Source organism: Callorhinus ursinus, unplaced genomic scaffold (assembly GCF_003265705.2).
Source record: "Callorhinus ursinus isolate GAN/ISIS: 27379988/994484 unplaced genomic scaffold, GSC_fseal_2.0 scaffold7, whole genome shotgun sequence".
NCBI lineage: Eukaryota > Metazoa > Chordata > Mammalia > Carnivora > Otariidae > Callorhinus > Callorhinus ursinus.
Genome location: NW_027397069.1, coordinates 58911218 through 58932614, shown reverse-complemented (window position 1 = coordinate 58932614; position 21397 = coordinate 58911218). Strand labels below are relative to the sequence as shown.

The 21397-nt window shown below is 41.1% G+C and overlaps 1 protein-coding gene across 1 annotated transcript in view; it reads left to right on the top strand.

Annotated features, from left to right (window-relative positions):
* FREM2 (FRAS1 related extracellular matrix 2) overlaps positions 1 to 10633 on the top strand; it is a 155498-nt gene extending 144865 nt beyond the window's left edge. The window contains exons 17-24 of the mRNA XM_025874881.2: positions 3009 to 3201; positions 4690 to 4794; positions 6205 to 6332; positions 6427 to 6561; positions 7355 to 7481; positions 8321 to 8508; positions 8719 to 8865; positions 10113 to 10633. Coding sequence (XP_025730666.1) covers positions 3009 to 3201; positions 4690 to 4794; positions 6205 to 6332; positions 6427 to 6561; positions 7355 to 7481; positions 8321 to 8508; positions 8719 to 8865; positions 10113 to 10628 — 1539 coding nt within the window. The 3' untranslated portion in view covers positions 10629 to 10633. The remainder of the gene's footprint in view (positions 1 to 3008; positions 3202 to 4689; positions 4795 to 6204; positions 6333 to 6426; positions 6562 to 7354; positions 7482 to 8320; positions 8509 to 8718; positions 8866 to 10112) is intronic.
* Positions 10634 to 21397: the final 10764 nt, after the last annotated feature.

The following is a 21397-nucleotide window of genomic DNA, read 5'->3' as shown; positions in this document are numbered from 1 at the left end:
CAAAAATTACTTTATACTGATTGCATATTAAAATGTAATATGTTCGATATATTGGATTAAGTAACTATTCTTAAAATTAGTTTCACATGTTTCTCTTTACTTTTTGAAGTATGGCTGCTAGAAAAATTTTAAATTACATGTGTGGCTCACATATTTTTATGGAATAGTTCTGGTCTACATACTTGAGTGTTAGCACTGATTGTACTGAATAATCTTGAGCAAGCTAATCGACTTCTTCACAGCTTAAGTTCAACACATGTAGAATATAACCTTGCTCAAATGAAAGTTGCAAAGGAACAAAGTAAATCTAGATAGTTTTCATTAGTGCGTGTGTATGCTGCCAACTTCTATAAGAAACAGTGCATATATATACTGCCTATTTCAATAAAGCAATATGTAATTTGGATAGCTTAAGCTGGATGCCCCAGTGAGTGAAGAATTCACTCCACTGGGATTTACCTCAACACTAGTCCCCACCTTAGGCAATATTCCATGTATAATTTCTCTTTTAGCATATTCATTTTCCTCCCTATTCTTCCCTTCTCCTACCATCTGACACAGCCCAGCAGAATTGCTTTTGTGTCTTCAGCTGCCAATACCTCCCCAAATATATACTTGTTGCCCATTATTATCCACTTAGTAGTAGTAGTAGAAATTTATACCAGTGTTACCTTTGCCAGAAAATTCGCATTTTATGCTTTCCCTTTAAATTTGGAATTTAAAGGCTCGCTTGGTTTTGTTGAAGACACTTCAAACGTCTGTAAGGACATGTAAACTCCTGTGTCGTGTCATGGTTGCTTTAAGAGCAGTGTACCAGATTTAACATCTATTTCTTTTAGTATAAACAAATCCCTTAAAAAGTACTGTGATACAGAGTGAAAGAAAATTAACTGCTCACTAAGATGATATCCAGAAGTTAGACTGACGGCACTGCATTCTTCAATTTTGCAAGAATGAACAGGTAGGGGACCTGGATGATTGACATTGTTGCATTAGCACCAGTTACTCTAGAGAGAAGTTCCAAGCAGACAAAGAAGGCCTGGCCATGGTGAACAAGAAAATGCAATAAGATGCTGATTCCATGTCTGGAAATGGTCAAACTCTAGGTTGCCACAAGAATCAAATGAAAAAAAATAAAAATTAGTCAGGGAGCTTTGTGCCAAGTAACTCATTCATAAGAAGTGAACGTTAATAGTTCTATCCAAAATAGCACACTCTGTAACATTTGATAGATAGAGTATAATGTTGGCAAAAGTCATCAGCACCCAGACAGTTTAATTGGAAAGTCATTCCTAAAGTCTAATTTTTAAAAGATGATGGTTTATTAAAATCACAGGATGAAATATTAATCTTAATTTCCAGTGGCATATACATTGACTTGATCACTCTTCTTTACACTGTTAAAATTGCACTGCAAGATCAAGTTCTCACTGAGTGCAATAATATTGACCCTTAACAAATATTATCTCAAAGAACTTTTCGTTCCAAGGCCCCTCTTCTGCTGGCTGTGTTAGCAGATGATGGGGAGTGCTAGTTACCACACAGCCAGGAATTAAATAAGTTGCTTGGATGATGGTTTCCTTTTTATATATTTTTGTTGGAGATTCAGGTCATCATTTTTTTGTGATTTAAGGAGTTTATTTTTTTACTCTATGACAAAGTGATACAATATTGTTATCATTCTTTATATTATTCACTAACTCCTGTGTATGATCTCTGTTGCCAGCTCAATGTGGAAAGAGAATTAGAATGGTATTAGAAAGCCCAACTGGAACTTCTAATGTGTATGATTTGACCTAAGTCCATCTCTCTTGTGTAGAAGATAATTATATTTGCCCAGCTCTTCTGCAGAGCTATTTTGAGAATTAAGTATGATAACGTTGGTTAGGTGATCCTAGGACTGCCCTCAGCTTTGTTTGTAATGTGATGACGTGTGATAGAGTAGAAAAGCACAGGCCAAAGGCTGGGTTCTAATACTGGCAGGGCCATTCAGAAAGCTTAAAGAATTCTGTGAGAAATTTGCTTTATTTCTTTGAACCTTAATTTTCCTTTTTCCTTTTCTATGCATTATCTATCCATCCATCCATCTAACCACCCATCCATCCATCCATCCACACATACAACCATCCACACATACATATAAATATAATTATGGGGGAGAGTAAAAATATTAAATAGCTTTTATTGTGAAGCTAGGGGCTCAATAAATGAATATTAGTTTATCCTCCACTACTCCTAACTCTCCTACAAAATACCTGAAGAAGAAAAGTATAAAATTCAAAGCAAGTCACTTCATTTCAACTAAAAATTAATTTTGCGACATATTAAGTATTACGTGTCAGTACTCAACATGCATCCCATACCATGGGATGCTATTCGGAAATAAAAGTATTGAAATGTGCAGCAACATGGATGCACCTTGAAAACATAAGTGAAAGAAGCCTGTCACAAAAGACCACATACTGTAAGACTCCATATATATGGAATTTCCAAAACTGGCAAATACATAGAGACAGAAAATAGCCTAGTGGCCACCAGGGGAAGGGAGGAGGAAGGAATGAAGGCATGACTTCTAATGGGTCTGGAATTTCCTTTGGAGGTGTTGAAAGTGTTCAAAAATTGACTGTGGTCAAAGTTACACCTCTCCCTGAATACATTAAATACTGTTGGTTTGTCCACTTTAATCAACTGAATTATATGGCATGGAAATTATATCTTAATAATGCTGTTATGAAACCAAAAGGACTGTGTAGGTATAATATGCTCAAAATAATGCAATTTACTTTCACGTTTGCTGCCGCATATCCTTTGTTGCAAAGGAAGGTAATGGTAACAACTAGTTAATTCTCCAAAATTAAGTGAGGGGGCAACAGTATAAATGCCGTCACTTTGTTTCCTTAAGGGCCACTCAAAATCTCTAGTTGAGTGAAAGGAGAAAGTGGCTTGTACAAAGTTAGGTTCCTCTCGTTAACACTGAATCATGTTGACAGATAATTTTATTGTTTTAGGTCTTAAATCTAGTGCAGTCCTTTGTGACCCTTCGAGTGCCTCTGTATGTTTCCTACGTGTTCCATTCTCCGGTTGGGGTGGGAGGCTGGCAACATTTTGACTTGAAGTCGGAGCTCCGTCTGACTTTTGTATATGACACTGCCATCTTGTGGAATGATGGAATCGGCAGCCCACCAGAAGCTGAACTCCAAGGTGGGTTAATAGATTTGGAAACGAGTGTTCTCATCTATCTGAATTACTTAGGATTTTTTTTTTTTTTTTTACCGTAGCTAAAAATAATAGAAGTGACTTTCAATAGATTTTATTTTTATAATCAGTATTTCAAAATTATTTCATTTTGTCATGGGAGAACTAACAAAACCATATCAGTGCCTCAAACTGTGCATAACATGTGACTGTTAAATATATTATGTCCATTTCATGGGTATTTAACCCTTAGAGTCCATTTTAGGTGATTCATCATGTATGCGTTATGCAACACAGTCCACGTGTTTCCTAGATTCTAGAAAACCTATAGAGGAAGTTCCAATTGAAAATAAGAAATGAACCCAAGAGAAAAATTTATGTTTTTTTTGTTTGTTTGTTTCTGAAAATGAGATAGATCCTGGATTCTAGTTCTGGCTTCCACCACTAACTAGCTATGTGATCTTGAACATACTGCTTAACCTTTGTGGCACTCAGTTTCTTCTCAAAGGTAGAATAGACTTCTAATATTCCTTTTATTTTAAAATTTTATTATTCTGTGATATTTTAGCAGAATGTCTTGGAACAGTGGTGGTAAGTACAGCTTTGCCCATAAGCATCTGCCAAACTTTGTTTCAATCTCTGTATCAGAATAATAATTCAAAGTCTACAGGCATAAAGCTAATTTACCTATCCGTAAAATGAATACTGTTTCTTTTCAGGCACATGCTACTGTTTGGGTTCCATGCCTATCTGAGCACTGTGCCTGCATTCCTTTTTATTAGCCAGAGGGAAAGTACTATTGACAGTGCACCAAATTTGCTATCTTACACAGATTAAGATTGCCTCAGAGCTATGTGAAAGGCAATATGATCACCCTGAGTGATCATCCCAGATTATTTTATATTTCAATGTTTTAGTTACATACCTTGCCTTAAAAATATATATATTTAAGGAAATTTTACTGTGGATCCAGTTCTCAAGTTCTACGTAAGGATCTCATGGTTCCTTCTTATCTCTGGAACCAACTTTGGTCAAACTGCTAAAAGTTTTGGAAAACCTCCAGTGTTTTTATTAAGTCTATAAAATTTGGAATCATTCTGGAGAACACAAACCCACTTCCATGTTCAAATCTTTAAAATGTGACAATTTTACTGTGTCTCTCCCAATTTACAGCTTCATTTATGTAGACTGAGGTTTTTAGGGGAAAAAAAAATCTTGGCTTATTGTCCTCAATCTATTTCTATTTCATATTGACTTCACTCACGTTACCTGATTCTATTTTGCCTCCCTTCTTGACACCTTTTCTTATTAGAAAACAGAGCAAAACAAACAAAACACTTCTGCTTCTCTTATCACTCAGAATTCTTCTGATAACAGCTTTTGGCTAGAATGCTTAAAGATGAGAGGTATCCGAATTCAAATTCTGAAGAAATCCTGCACTTAAGGAGTCCCTGGTCACCAATATCGCCACTCTTGTGCACTATCCCCATGTAGGGTCTCTCTACCCAACAAGTATGCGCATTGGTGAAGAGGGGCGCTTGGTGGTGAACTTCAAGACAGAGGCTCAGTTCCACGGTTTGTTCGTGCTGTCGCATCCCGGTAAGCCTTGTTAGCCACTAGGAGCCACGCCCTGCACCACAGGACACGGATTTGCCATCCCCCACGCTGCCTGAGGAGCTTCAAAACCCTTAATTTCAAGTGAATTGTCCATGTGACTTATCCGCAGGAGGGCTTGATAATTGTTCAGCTACATCTCAGAAGCTACAAAATGGTTGTTGTCGACGTAGACTTTTAGAGAAAATACAAAGTGATGAAATTTAAACAAAAATTCCACTGAGTTCATTTTAAGTGGTGTTTTCTTTAGATAAAAGAGCGTAGCAACCACAATCCCCTTCTCCACCTCCTTTCTTACTGCGTAAAAAGTTGAATTTTAAGTCGTTTGTTCAGCAAGCACGTCTCTGTTCGCAACTCTTTTCTAGATACTGTAAGAAACCTTTATAATAGAGCCAGAAGGGGTACTGCGCTATGATACTTATATTTCAGACATGTTAACTAATTATCTTTAATAAAGCTTGGCTGTGTCATTTTACTAACTATGAGGCGCTGTGCTTTGAATAGCAATAAGGAAGCAGTCACTCAAGTCTAATGTCCAGGCTTTTTTTAAATATAAAGGATATTTCATTAGAAATAGTTTTTTTATTTGACTCTCCATATCACTAAATTGGTTCTGCATATTTTGCCCATTTGCCAACTAATGTCAGATTGGGCGGGGAACGTAGTTCACTTGACGTCTTCTCCCGCCTTCCTTTTTCTGGGTTTGCGCTCTAAACAAGGAGAGAATAGGGCCAAAATTCAGAAGAGAAAGAGGGTTCATTGTATTTTTATGAGGCCAAGCTACAAGAACTGCCGACCCAAAAAGAATCATTTTGCTTTATAGTACTTGACAGTTCTGGAAAATAAGGATTTCCTGGTCTTTAAAGGTCCTTTGCACATGTCTACCTTTCTAATAAACTGAATCTTTGTTTAGACACAATTGCAGGCAATCTAATTAAAATTAGATTCCGTTTATAAATTGGTTTTGCCCAGCTCTGTGGATGCTAAGAGACTAAAGCCAGCTCATAGCTTTGGCGCACAATAAATGCATTCACATCAGCTTTTATTACACTGCTGTGCCTTCCCTGGAAAGTAGCCCTGAACTATTTGAGCATTTCTACACAATTATCTTTTCACAGAATCATAGAGTGGAAAAAGCACTGAATTAGGAATCAGAAGGATCACACATCCTAGCTGTGTGATCTTGGGAGAGTCACTATAATCAGTCTCAGCCCACATTCTCTGGGGGGTGTGGGGGGTGGAAATGAGGCTGATTATACCAACACTGGGGCTTTGAAGGCTTAGTATTAAGAATAAAAGCAAGCAAAGCAATGTACAGTCAGGTGCTTTGAAAACTCTAAGCTGTCATGCACTCTTAAAACCACTCTACCATTATTCTTATTGGCACTTTTCTAGCATCCTTCACGAGCTCAATGATCGTGTCAGCTGATCATCCAGGCCTGACCTTCTCCCTGCGCCTCGTAAGGAGTGAGCCGACCTATAACCAGCCGGTGCAGCAATGGAGCTTTGTGTCTGACTTTGCAGTAAGTGACTTGGGCTCTTTTCCTTTTCCGCGGCCTGGGACAACACCTCAGATTCTTAAATGAAAAACATAAATGTCCTCCCTTCTCCTTAAAGGTACGTGACTATTCGGGGACTTACACGGTGAAACTCCTGCCTTGCACCACTCCATCGCATCAAGAGTACCGCCTGCCAGTCACCTGCAACCCCCAAGAGCCTGTCACCTTTGACCTCGACATACGGTTCCAACAGGTGCATCTCTTGCAGTTATTTTCCCTGGACTTCTCCAATTCCACTTTATTAAGGTCGTGGCTTACTTGTATCAGTAAAAAAATGGAAGGAACGAAGGGAGGGAGGGAGGGAGGAAGGAAGGAAGGAAGAAATTCACACTATGACTTAAATTCTTGCATGCTGAGAGAAAAGGAAGTCAGACAGGAGGGAAGCAAGAGAAGAATGACAGAGGAAAGAACTGCCCTTTATCTGTCTTTGGTTCAGGATGTAAAATCCAGAGTTTAAGAGTACGCAAGGGTTATTTATTTTCCTATGTGATCGTGTCTCCTCCTGGAGTGTGCTGCCTTGGAGATTTGAGGATTTTCCCCTAGAGTTCTTCTGCACGTCTTTGTCTCATTCTTGATCTTCAAGGAAAATAAATATCCTGTAGTTCTTGCCATCTCAGAGTACCTAATTTCCATTATATAGTAAAAGAAACATGATGGCGCTTTTTGTCCAAGGACGAAGACTAAGTGTTGGTTTTGCATTGAGCGTGATATGTACAAGTCCCGTAAAACACCCTGTGAAACCAAGGGAAAAGAACTCAAGTAATGCTATTTAGTCCCAGTCAAAACATTTCACCTCGCCAGTTTTGCCTTCTCACGAAGGATAAGGCCAGTGTTACAATTCCCTACATTAGTTTGGTAATTGCAGTGCAGTCTTCAGGAATCTACACGTGTCCGTGGACAGCACATGTGTGTGTCCGTGAATAATGTATTTGTGCACCACCAGAGCAATCGACAAACCATAAAAGGGCTCTTACACTTGGTTTTAGGTCAGCGATCCGGTGGCAGCTGAGTTCAGCTTGAACACCCAGATGTACCTCCTCTCCAAGAAGAGTCTCTGGTTGTCTGACGGATCCATGGGATTTGGGCAAGAGAGTGATGTTGCCTTTGCAGAAGGTATTCGTTTCACAAATGAGACATCTGCTCTGTTTGCCACGGCATCTGCTGTGCTTTGCTTTATTGGGATCATGTTGGAGAGGGGAAATTATCACGTCTGGTATGCTTTTGAGAATATTACTGGGTCTTTGCCACTTTGGCAGGGATGACGTAGGGCCACTGAAATTGGATATAAGTTACTGGATGGTTTTTCTTCTGGGGAAATTAATCTCTATTTCACTTACCTAAGTGACTTTGGGAGCAAATCTAGGTTTTTTTCTTGAATCTTCTTTCAAGGTGCATAGACTCAAATTCTGCAGCTACTTGAGACTGTAAATGCCTCCTGGGCGAGGGTTATATCTGTCCTGCTCAGTGGCGTGTTCCTGGCACCCAGCAAAATGCCTAACATGCATGGTGGGAGTTCAGTAATAGTTGTGAAATAGATGATTGACTACCAGGGAATTTCCGCAAACTCTCCTTCAAAATCAAATAAAGCCAACTCAGCTTTTTATCAATGTTTTCTTTTTTATATACTTTATTAGTCTGCACCCTGCCAAGTAATTTATTTATATGAAGCAGACTTTAAACCACAGTGGAATTATGGGTATTAAATTATAGGCCGAGCCTTGACTGAGCATGTGAGGGTCAATAAATCTGCAGTCACTTGTGGTCCAGTCCCCAAAGTGGTCTCCCCTGAGGCCTGGGAGTGGGTGACATCCTGAAGGTCTTCCAACATTTGACGGCAGATTAGGGAAAAAAGGCAGTACTCCCTAGAGGCATCAGGGTCACCATGGTATGCAGTGTCACGTGGACGCACCTTACCGCGTAACAGAAATGACCCTTCCACATCTCTGTTTCAGGTGACATCATTTATGGGCGTGTCATGGTAGATCCTGTCCAGAATCTGGGTGACTCCTTTTACTGCAGCATTGAGAAGGTTTTCCTGTGCACTGGAGCTGACGGCTATGTTCCCAAATACAGTCCCGCGAATGCAGAATACGGCTGCTTAGCTGACTCTCCTTCACTCTTATATAGATTTAAAATTGTGGTAAGTGCTTTGACCCAAACAATGAACCAGACAGATGATCAAAGTTCAATGTTTTTGTCTGGTATTTAAAAACAATAGCGTCTTTTCAAATGAAATGAAATGGTGACATTTTATGGTAATCTGTACTTGCACAAACCTAAAGAAACCATTCTGTACTTGCAAAAGTTGGCACTATCTACAGGACTCCTCATTTTCTTTTATTGCTTAAAGGACAAAGCTCAGCCAGAGACCCAAGCCACCAGTTTTGGAAATGTCCTGTTTAATGCCAAGCTAGCAGCAGATGACCCTGAAGCTATTCTCTTAGTGAATCAGCCTGGATCCGATGGCTTTAAAGTCGACTCAACGCCACTCTTTCAGGTGGGCCAGTAATAAGCTACTTATACCAGCTCTGGGAGCACATGCAAATTACTCAAAAGTGGGATGATCCAGTGTCTTCTGTTAAAGGGCAGTGATTGTAATATTGCATAAGTAATAGTAACACTGAATAAGGTAATATAGGTAAACAACACAGGGCCATAGTGAGCACGAGGTGAGCATTCTGTAAAACCTAGCTAGTACTATTTTTATTAGTGCATCGTATTATTTTAAGTCTACAGGTAATGAAGACCCTTTTATTCAGCCCGGAATGTAAATCTAAGTCTGACATTTCAAAACTCTGTTTTTCTTATTCAAAACTTCCTTCCTGTTGACTTTTCATGACCATCTTTATTAGACTGATCTTGTATGAACTGCTGGATTCAGAAAAAGAAACGGGCACGGCTCATAAATCTCCACTCTCAAAGACTTTATAAACCAAGAGAGAATATCCTAACCGAGCGACAGACGGTAGAAGGAGACACAGGCAACCTTAAACCCTGAGCAGACAAATGAGACAAGATTCAGAGATGTGTTCCCACTGTGAATCCTTGGTGGGGGGGAGCAAGTACACCTTTTAGGAAATTTCCTGAAAATTGTCCACACAGGATGGGCTGCAGACACAATATCTGTATTCATCCTAAAGAAGGAATCTTAAGGAAGCATATTCGTTACTCTGAATAATTTTTTTAAATTATTTTCACTGTTAATTCTCAAAGCATTAGGCCCCTTCTAAATCCGGAAGGCTTCAGAGAGCCATCAGAAATTCCCTTCTTCTCAGAGGCCCTAGAAAAAGCAGAAAAACGGACCCCTTCTATGGTCTTATATGTAAATATGCAGCCAGGCGAACCGAAAGAGAGTCCTGAGGGTCAGAAGATCTGAGTTCTAGTCTTGCCTCGGCCACAAGCTAGTTGAGTGACATTGGCAAGTTACATAACTGCTGTGCATCCTTCTTTACCCATGTTTTAAATGAATGATTTAAAACCGTGTGACAGCTCTGACATTCTGTGGCAAGTCACAGATAACCAAATATTTACCGGCACACACTCCCTCAAGAGCTGCACAAAATATTTTGGAGTGCTTTACACAAAGCCTTGCACATACTACCCACGCAAAAATATGAAGTGTATTAATTCTGCAGACTAAAGTAAATTATCAGTTACTGTCTCTGCCACTAATTTCTCTTGCAGGAGTCTGAATTAGGTCGGTGTGGTATTTAATTTTCTAACAAATAGAGTTGCGTTCCCTAGGTCGCCCTGGGCCGGGAATGGTACATACACGCGATCTACACAGTCAGATCAAAAGACAATGCCAACCGAGGCATTGGCAAAAGAAGCACCGAGTACCAGCACCACTCCGTAGTGAGTCCGAGGAAGCCCCCCGCGATGAGCCAGGGCCGGAAGAAGAGGGAGATCAGGAGCCCACCCCCGCCGGCGTGGGAAATAGGTGCTGACAACAACCGGGGAACAAACATCCAGCACATTGCCCTGCAGCGCACCAACAGGAAGCGGAGCCCCCAGGGGCGAGTTCCTCCCGACGGCGTCCTCCCCCGCGAGCTCAACCGGCCCAGCTCCGACGACGTCAGCCTGGTCACCGCGGTCGGAGGCACCGCGGTGGGATTACTCACCGTCTGCCTCGCTGCTATCGCAGTGATGATGTGCAGGAACAAGAAGGGCGCCAGGAGGAAGAGCGCTCCGAAGGGCTCAGGCAGCAGCAAGCCCGTGACGCCCCCGCAGAGCCACCACGGCGACAGCTCAGAGGTTTGAGGGGAGCAGGTGGGATTTCAGCCTTTGCCTCAAGTGCCTCGGAAAGACGGTAGGAACCCAAATGCTTCTGTCAACGGCCGAGAATTGGGGCCTTCTGTTCCGGAGCTGCTCAGAGGGCCTGACTGTACTCATGAACTTGGATTTGAATTCTGTCTACTCTTTCATGCATCAGAGAACACATGCAGACCACAGACCACGCCTTTCCTCTGGCCCAGGAGGCAGCTGCAATGTATTCACGTGTACACACAGCCATCGATGGGCTTCTCATTTTAGGCATTTTTCTCTACACAGTGGAGACAAATCTATTCAAAGGTGCTGCAGACTCTCTCAGAAGTTTAAGAGGAGTCTATTATAGTTATATGAGTATGAATCTGGAAGGTGCAATTATCACATGGTTTATTCATTGTGTAACAGTTTATTACTAAAAAGGTTTTAATGCGCAGTCTGCAAGAATGATAAACACACTGTTTATTATGACAAGTTTTCGAATAGGTGAAGACAGCATGGAATTATGACCAGGGGTGGCTCAACCCATCATTCACCTTTTCTACTACTCCGTGGGAGGGGATGGAAGGAAAGATAGAGGGAAGGAACTCACTAGCTTGGATTTGAATTGTTTCTCATCCTCGCCAGAGCCTCCTTGTTTTATTTGCTTATTTAACTTTAAATTAAACCAAAGAATATGTTAAGTCTGGAAGAGATTGTCGAAGAAAGACTTTCCTGTTACATAGTGAGGAATAGTCGAGTCCTTGCATGATAGTATACCTTATTGGTGCTCAACATTTGTGGGAAATGAGAGGGTTGGTGGCGTTTTGATGATGAAGAAGAAATGCTATAGAGTTAGATTCACATTTATAAGACAATGTTCTCTAAGAACTGAGCCTAGATATTTGCAGTATTGAACCCATCGATGATAATGAGAAATATCATTATAGGTGGTGGAGGGAGAAAGTGGTATTTATTAATATCATGTGTTTAACCAAAGTGCCTCTTCTATATACTTTATGGAATTAAAGAACATTCTGACAGATGATACATGAGGTTAACCCTCAGAGTAGCATAATCACACAACCAATGTCCAGAACTTAAATTGGCCATAGGACATTTTCTTAGCCTTCTAATCAGCCTCTGGTTCTAAAAATGGGAGCCTCTGCAACTGTCCTTCCAGAGATGGCCTTGGAGGTTGCCATCTTCTTTGATCCAGGAGGAAAGCAGCATTCTTTGACATCTCCAGTCCAGTGAGCTGATGCAGCGAGGTCCCTCTCAGTATCTGAAAAAATAACGTGTAACACTGCTTACAGTGTTAAAAATCAAGAAACTTAGTGAGCTTGCTTGGCAAGGCTCCCATCGCCTTTCTGAAAAAAATATACTCTTGCCAAATGGCAGAGATTTCAGTTGGAAAGCGAAGGAAAATGTCAGTAGTCTAATGACCAATCTTCCAAAAGCTAGTGAATGTATTTCAAGCAAAAATTAGGGTCAGGAGAAAAAGAACTGTGTGTAAGGGCTAACTAACCCTCAAGTGTTGCCTGAAATATTTTCACTTGCATTCCTAGGCTGGCCACACTGGACATTCTAGTGGAATGGATCTTATCTGGTGTCCGTGGGCACCAGCCATCTCTTTACTGAAAAAAAGGAATCTACATTGGTGCTGAGAGAGAGGTAAAAAGTGTCCAATGCTCGCCTCTCTCCTTTTGGGCAGCTCTGTACTTCACATTCAAAGTCTTTCAAAGAATATGGTAGACTGGAGTCTCCTTCCATTGGGGCATTAATGGATATCACCTATAACTCAAAGGTCCCCCGGAGGACTTCTGTAAAGTACTGTATAGCCCAGGAGTTCATTTGTCAAATAAACCATTGATGCTTTCATAATTATCCCCTTTTCTTTTGCTTTGCCTTCCGACAGATGCCTTGCTACTTCTTTAGCTACCTCATAACTTGTCTAGGAATGAGCATGAGTTAAGCTGCTTCAAATAGTGTGTGGAGTTTTCATGACTTAGCACTGGGTTCAATTCACTTAGGCTGTTGGAGCAAGTACTCGCAATTGACTTCATGTTCGTTTAGTAGTTTGGATGCTTCAGAGCCTGACTCTCATGCTATCTTGAGCATCTCTGTCACTGAATATAGTAATCCGTGAAGCATCGTTACAACAAGTCTGTTTGGAGCCTTTGGGCCACACTGATTTTATATCAAATTTCACTCTACAATTAGTTTTTGTAATGAGACTGGCATATATGAATTGGAGGGCTTATAAAATACAGAACATGTCTATCCTTTCTTAACAAAGGAAAGTTTCTTCCTCTCTGCCCATTCCTTCTCTCTTTCTCTCCCTTTCTCTCCTCTTCCTTTTCTTCCTCCCCTTGAACACAGAGTCTGTGGGAAATAGGCAGGTGTAGCTTTCTTAAGTACAAAGTGCTTGGATTTCGGCATCATTTTCTTTATTTATTTAATGTGTGATTTTATATACATTAATCATAAAAAAACTCTTTAGTGGAAAAAGGAATCAGGCAAAAATGCTTTATTGTTCAATAAAACAGACCCTTTTCCCCAATATTTTATTTTTAGACACTTATGCTGGTATTATCAGAACAATTACATAAAATAACTTCCCATAGACAATGGGATGTGAGCTATAATAACTCCTTAGATACCCAGTAGCTTCTGACGCTAATTAAAACTATATAATTGAAATTGTATTGCAGAGTGAACCCAAAGCACAAAAATATATACGGAGCCTTAGCGCCTCTCCCAGCATATGAACTGTGAAGCATTACAATACATAATTACGTTTTAATGATGGTTTTATTTCTTCCAAATTCATTCCCTCTGTTAACATCTACTAAATGCTCACCTAGGACTAGCCACTTTGAGAGACTACATAGAAACCAAGATGTCCTCCCTGGTCTCGGGCAGGTTATTAATCAAATGTGGCTCTTCCTTTAGACAAGAGTGATCAACGTTTGCATTGGGTTCTGCCCTGGACCAAGAGCAAGCCAGGCATGTCTGTGAACCACAACTTAAAATTCTCTCCAGAGCACGGACAGTGGAGTCTACTCTTTTTCATCTAAAAGAACCCCACGTTATGGATCACTGTGATCACAGATCTAAGGCAAATTATTTCAGATCAATAATTTAATGGAATTGCCCTCACAAATCTACACAGAAAGGGTATATTACAGGGATGTGGGTAGCCTGGCATATACTTTTCCTCTTAATGGAAGACAGGCCCACTTTATTCCAAGGATGGGATATAGCACATAAATTCTTGTTCCCTTCCCTTCACATCCCCAACAGCTCCTGAAGTGCATCCTCCCACAAGCATCCACGGTGTTTGAACGGTATGAGTGAAGGTCAACTAGAATTCCTCTGCCATGGTACTGCATAGCATTTGTGATATGAAGGACCAACTCTAGGCTCAGGATAAAGGGATTTAGTTCTATAAGCAGCAAACCACTTCTTTATCAAGTCATCATACCTTTAAGTCTTTTCCAGGGTACCAGCTCCAAGGTCAACTTCGAAAACGGAAATGGGCCTGCGTAAAAATCACAGAGCCTCTCCTCGTATACATCAGTGCTAAGGGTTAAAATAGTCCTAGACTGAGAAACGATAAAGTAGCAATAACAGCAAAATGTAATGACATTTAGATTTTTAAAGTTGGAAATTTGATTTCTGCTACTATTTTGAAAATACCTACTTAGTTTTGACTTAGAAACCAATTTAGTCGTTTAAAAGAAAAAAGAATTTTTAAAGATGCAAGTGTTTTACAAATTTGGAATTTACATAATTGTATTCATTTGAAAACAAGGGAGCTATGATTCTTTGAAACTCTTTTGTTTCTTCTAGACAAAAGAGCAATAACAAAAGGAAGAAAACAGGTGTCTTTACTAACTGTAGGGCAAAAGATCAGTAGGGCTTAAGTGTTCAATCAGGCTGATGGCCATGGCTTAGAAATGTGTAATTTGGCAGAGAATTAGAAATACGACTATTATCTGGCATTGCACACAGGCACATGTGCACGTAAGACAACCAAAGTTCTCATTTCTAGAAAAAGATGACCCTAATACAGTTTTAAATACAGTGGAGATTTTCAAGGTCAACAGAACGGTCATTTGTGTAAACATACTATCGTGGGATTTTCTTTGACATTCTAATGTTCAAAGGTTACTATGTTTCCTTCAGATTTTTCTTAGAATTGATTCTAGTGTGGCCTGGTAATGACATAAAAATTTTCAGAAAATACTATCCATAGGTTCAAAGTCCCCCTCACTGTCTATTTCTCCTTGTCGCCATATCCTTTGACGTTAAAAACAGAAGACTGAGGTTTGGGTAGTTATTTTGCTTTTAATAAGAGAGTCTAAAATAGAAGTGCATTGTATTTTCCTACAGTTTTCCCTGGAAGGATTATACAGAAATTTTATAGATAAAAGAAAGCTCAAGAGAGACCTGAAGTTGATAAAACAGACTATACCAATGTGAGCTCACGATTTTAATTTTATCGGGAAAACAAATCAGAATATTGAATTGGCAGACTTTTAAACAGTTCTGCTGTCTTCCTTATCTTTCAAGTACATTTGTTACCTTTTCCTGTTATCTCTTTGTATTTTTTTTTTTTTTTAGTATTGTGTTTTACTTAAGAGCAACAACAACCAGAAGAAAAAACCAAAACCAAAACCCTGCCGTAGCAATGACGTCTCCTTCTACTTTCCTCCCTCCCTCCCTCCCTCTCTTTCCTCCTTCCTTGGTTCCCCTCTGGCACAGACTAGGGTATTTTTCTTCCTCTGAGATTTGTTTATCATTCTTCCAGCAATGCTTCCTTTCAAGTTTGGAAACCGTTGCCATTTTCACTACGTAATTAGCATTCTCCTTCATCTGAAAGCTAGGAAGTGAGCGCAGCATTTGGGCAGTGTCCCTTCTTTATCAAATGTTAAGGCTTTTGGATAATGGAGAGAACTCCCTTCAAAAGATCAAAAACATCATATTGAATAATGTGATGACAATCTGTGCTTTGATTTTCTCCCAGTGAAAGCTCAACACTGACATTTATCATGCACACACAAAATCCCTTTAAGGGTTTAATTGAGCAAAAATAGAAGGCCAGAGATCACATATATGAAGTTGTTTTGCATGATCGAATACTTTGCAATGAAATAAATGGCAAAAAAAAAAAACAACTGTTAAAATGTTAACAACATTGAAGTGTTTTAAATTGTAATTATTAAATGCACAATGTTCCTTTCACTATGAGCCAGATGTTGCCTACGCTGATTGCATGATTCCTTGAATACTCTAAGTGAATCTCTACTACAGATACTTATTTTTCCAAAGTTTGGATCGTCCCATCGCATAAGAATTGTCAGTATTGTGCCTTAGAAAAGAAGAAAGAAAAGAGAGAAATGTGAATTTTTAAGAACTAACATTAATAATAAAGAGCATTGTAATACAAATCGCTTAAAATATAGAAAAGCAATTACTGGTAAGAATAAAAGATAATCTCTGTAAGGGCCCAAATTGAGCCCATTACAAAAAGAAGTACAAAGCCTAGTCTCTTTCTGTGGTTTCAGGAATTCAAGTTTTTGGCAAGGTATTTTTAAGCCCATTTGTCTCTAAAAGAAAACTTCAGCCTGGACAAGGAGTTGTGTGTTTGATAATTGTATTAAGTTCCTGCTTCCTTCCCCAAAGCCCTCCAAAACATTCAGTAAATTTATATTTATCTAGCCACTGAGTGACGTATCTGTGTGTAATGGAATTATTTGCAGAGCTTAATGGCCTTTGTGATTTTCCCATGGGAATTCTTCAAAAACCGAACAGGGTCTAGTTTTTGTTGTTGTTGTTTATTTACTGGGGTACTTCATGTTTGCTGGCTATTGAAGCTTATCCCTGGGAAACCAATTATGCCAATAATTTGGAGCCATTCAGTCTTCCATCCGTGTCTAAAATAATTCTTGCTGCCACTTGTGTTGCGTAACTACCACTGTTTTCCTTTGAAATATATCACATGTTTAATATAAATAAAGCCCATGTAAATGTAAATGTGTTAACATGGTCAAGTTATTGTGGTTCCTTCTGCAACTTTGATTTACACTAAAATCCAAGAATTCGTGTAGTCTGCAATGAATGTCTGTTACTTTCAATCTGAGTCTGAAGCTTAAGCTCCTGCAGGCTTCTAGAATGGAACCTGTGCTCCCAGTACCTCTCTGATGCCAGTGGCAAAATATTGTGGCTCCTCGCCAGGATCTACCTGCAGGATCTTAGTGCTTACTGGCCAGTTGTAGCAGGTGCCAACACAGGCCTGCCAGGGGCAATGTATACTTAAAGGAAACCATATATTTAGGTGAGTAGCTCTGTCCCAAGGAGCAGGGTGTCTAGACCTTACTACAGATATGAATCCCACTAATCAGGATGAATCCACTGATCGGATCCATTGCTGGGGAGCTTCCCTGACAAGGTAGACCAGTCACCTTTATGCAAACTTCACTCAAGTCAGTAATCATTTGATTTATTATATGGTCAGATTTTTAGTAGGTGGCCACCACTATTTAATACCAGAAGGAAAGGTAAAGACAGCCCCCTATAGCTGTTGAAGGATAATCCCAAGAAAAGGGCCAAACACACGAGAAGTTAGAGTGGAAGGTTGGGGAAGGAAATGGCCGTGTTATAGCAGAAAAGCTGTGATCAGCTACAGAAATGAGGGGCTCGATCCATCTTCATTACAGAAGAAAAGAAAAGAGCCTGTGTGCTAGGAAATTTCCCAGCTGCTACGGAGAAAGCCTGGCCTTCAGGAAGTTAGGGAAGGGGACCAAGGAAGGGAAGATTCATGATCCAGCCACACCTGGGTATTAACTGGGAGATAAGATCTCCCTGTCATAATGTCACAGTCACCCCAGAGGCACCCAATTTAAAGGAAAAGTCCCCAAACCAGAATGAGTGAGGTAGACCTGACTAAGAGGCAGGGGGGGTGGGTGGGGGGGGGAATCATCAGGAACAGAGTTGGGCCCATCTGAGCCCACAAAGTACTGATTCCCCCCCACACACATCCAGCAGCCAGGCCAGGAAGCTGCTGCAGAGGAAGATTGATAGCAATTTTTGAAAATCCTACTCCTAACAGACTGCAAAGCATTTCAAGATGCTAAGATCTCATCCTAGAAATTTAAATGTGACTAATTGCAAAGTGGTTAAAGGTGGTAGAGAAGGTAATGGGACAGAGTAAGAATATCCAAAGGAAGTTGAAGCAGGTCAGAGATGATGCAAGGTACTCACAGGGGGAGAAAATTTGGAGAAGGGCGTATGCAAAAAGAGGTACAAATATTTTCCCAGGATTTCCTCAGAGTTGAAACCATTCAGAAGACAATGAGTCTGAAACACATAGGCTGCATTACAACATACAGTGGCTGTGGCCTGACACGGTTCTGCAGGAGTCCCATCTCCCTGCACACTTCACCACCATTTGGCTTGAATTCTAAAGAGACCACTAAATCAAGAGGCACTGGTGATACTCAAGTGTCATCAGAGAAGGCCTCAAAAGCAGTGGCCCGATTCAAAGAAGTTTTGTTTATAATTTCCAAACATATGGTTTTCTGTGGGTATGACCTACACAGTATATTATCTTCAGAGACACTTTATGCACATTAGAACAGGTGCTTGCCCTGAGCTGCCTGGGTGGCTCAGTCGGTTGAGCATCTGACTCTTGGTTTCAGCTCAGGTCATGATCTCAGAATCATGAGATCGAGCCCCGCATCAGGCTTCTCACTCAACACGGAGTCTGCTGGAAATTCTCTCCCTCGCCCTCTGCACCTCTCCTCATTCTGTCTCTCTCCCTCTTTCTCAAATAAATAAATAAATCTTTAAAACAACAACAACAGGTGTCTGCTCTATGTAGGTGAATTAGAGAGAAGTACTTTCTCTATGGAGATGAGAACTCCAGGTTCATGACTTGGTATTTTTTAAATGTAAGTTTTATTATTATTCAGATATGACAAGTCCAAAGAATCAAAAAAAACAATTGCCATTGAAAAGAAAGCTTAGTATGCTCACAGATTCCAAGGGGAGCTGACGTATTACACCAGAGGGGCCACACACAAGGAGGCACCAGGGTCAGTCATGAGGCAGAGGGAACAAGAGAAAGTGTGGGCAAGAGCCTTTCTTGTAGTTTCCATGAGCAGAAACAGCCAAGGTGGGGTAAACAGGTTGAGGATTAGCCGATCTGAGTAATTTCAATGGGGTCTAGGGCATAGGGCTCTCCCTAGTTGTCTGGTACCTGGCACTTGGGGGACTGGGCAGTTGGATAGTAGCCCAGAGAGTGGGAGGCAGATAAAGATGGCAGCTGCGGGTAGGGGCTGTGGATTGTTTAGTTTGCCTATGAAAGGCACAAATCTCTAGGAACTGGCTAGCCTGTTTTGAATCTTAGGGGCAGAGTTAAAGTAGACTCCAGAAGAAGAGCCGGGATCTTTTATCTGGAGCCCAGAGTATTTAATTATACCCAAAATCAGAGCAGTAAGAACAAAGACTTTGAAAATCAGAGTCAGATTTTGTGTAATGAAGTCCTGACAGGAAGAGAAAGGTAAAATGGGTAAAGGCTTACCTATTCTAGTAGCAAGGGATTGTGGGAAAGGCAGGCTGAGACAGGGGGAGGCTGGGAGACTGGGACGCTGATTGGGGGTGGGCAGGGATTACAGCAAGAGGAAAGGAGGATCTTGCCCCTTCCCTACCATTTCCCATTTAAGACTTTGGAAAGAGATCACCTCTCCAGGGATCCCTGTTCCAAGGTCAGGCACAGCCAAATGCACCTAGGGACCAGTGGGTGCAATATGATTGTATTGGCCCAGCATCTAAAGGGCAATCAAAGCCGGGGACACCTGGGGAACCCTGCCAGGGCACTCCGATCAATGACACACCATACACGCTGCTAAAACAGGAAAAGCACCAGCAGGGGTCATCTGTGCTAGCTTAAATCTTTTTGGGGATTACGGTGATCCAAGGTGATCCAAGCCTGCATCTAAAGAGATCAGATGCCTCCCTCTCTCTACGAGTTGTCTGCTATTTCCTCCGCCTGGCCCTTCCAGCTACCCTCCTCCCCAGAAGAAAAACAAATCTCACTCTATCACCCTATGACTGTGTTTTGAATATCGTCTTTAGCAGTCACATTCCAGGAGAGCTGTGACCTTCCCTGATTCATCTATGCCATTCACCCCCCAAAATACTTCTCTTCAAAGGAGATTTCTTTAGTCAGCCCTTAGTAACTGATATATTAAATGACCTATCGCAATCCTAAAGAATTAATGAGGCTTAATGCAGGAGGGATGTAGTAATTTGAATCTCTCAGAGAGCTTTCAAACCACATCTGCACAGGACACCTGGGTGGCTCAGTAGGTTAAGCATCTGCCTTTGGCTCAGATCATGATCCCTGGGTCTGGGATGGAGCCCCTCTTCGGGCTCCCTGCTCAGCAGGGAGTCTGCTTCTCCCTCTCCCTCTGCCCCTCCCCCAACTCATGTGTGCTCTCTCTCTCAAATAAATAAAATCTTTAAAAAAATGGAAAACACGCAATTTAAAAACAAACAGGCAAGCAAAAAAACACATCTGCACAGCCCCAGAGATTCTGAATCAGCTCTCACACCCTATTCCCACCCTAGGGGGATGGCCCTAGGGGAATGCCAGTGGGCTGTGTGTTTCAAAAAAGAGTTTCTAATGAGTGAGAGAACCATGATCTTCAGAGAGAACCACTGGTTTAGAGTTTGCTGTACGTTGACAGGAAAGATTTGCATTTTTAGTGCAATCTTGGAAACCAAAAGAAGTAATAAGTGTGGGTTTCTGGCACAGGGTAGGAAGTGCGCTCACAAAATGTCCTTGTACAAGTAGGGCCTACCCCTCAGGTAACCCTCAGGGTCCAAGCCTGTGGTCAGTCTCTGCACCACTCACTGTTCATCAGATGTACGGTCACTGGCTAAGCGTCTACATGGTGTGACTTCATCGACTCAGATTCTGGCTGGTGTGGGTGAACTGTGATAGGTTTCCATTCCCAGTTTTTGTTAAAATGCAAGTATTTAGCTTATAAGGAAAAATATGAACTTCAGTGAGTTAAAAATGAGTGCTAACGTTATAGAGTCATTAGAATCTACTAAAAAATTTATTAACTGTGAATTGTCCAGAATTCATATCAAGTATGATACGGTTTCATGAGAAAAAGCAGGTTACAAAACCAAAGGCAGGGATGCCTGGGTGGCTCAGTCAATTAAGCATCTGCCTTTGGCTCAGGTCATGATCCCAGGGTCCTGGGTTCGAGTTCCGCATCGGGCTCCGTGCTCGCCAGGAGCCTGCTTCTCCTTCTGCCTTCCGCTCCCTCTGCTTTTTGCTCACTCACACTTTCTCTCTCTCTCTCTGACAAATAAATAAATAAAATCTTAAAACAAAACAAAAAAAACAAAGGCAGAATGTGATCCCTGTTTTACATTTATATGCAGCTAATACCTATACAGGATGTGTGTGAGGGGAACATATGGAGGGGATGTGAGCAGAGCTGGGGGTGTGGGGGGGGGAATGTGAGGGTGGGGGATTATATAGGAAGTACATGTGCCGTGTGCAAGGACCATGAGGGGTGGGGAGCGTGTGCACATGTGTGTGCGTGCTCTCATAGTCCTGGACACAATGAAAAACTATAGTGGGTCCCCACACTTCCAGAACCTGAAAGGCAAAAATGGAATGGGAGGGCTCTATCCCCACCCCCTCCCACCTGCCCCAAGTAAACCTCGATGATGTTTAAGAGCAAGGACTTTGGAGT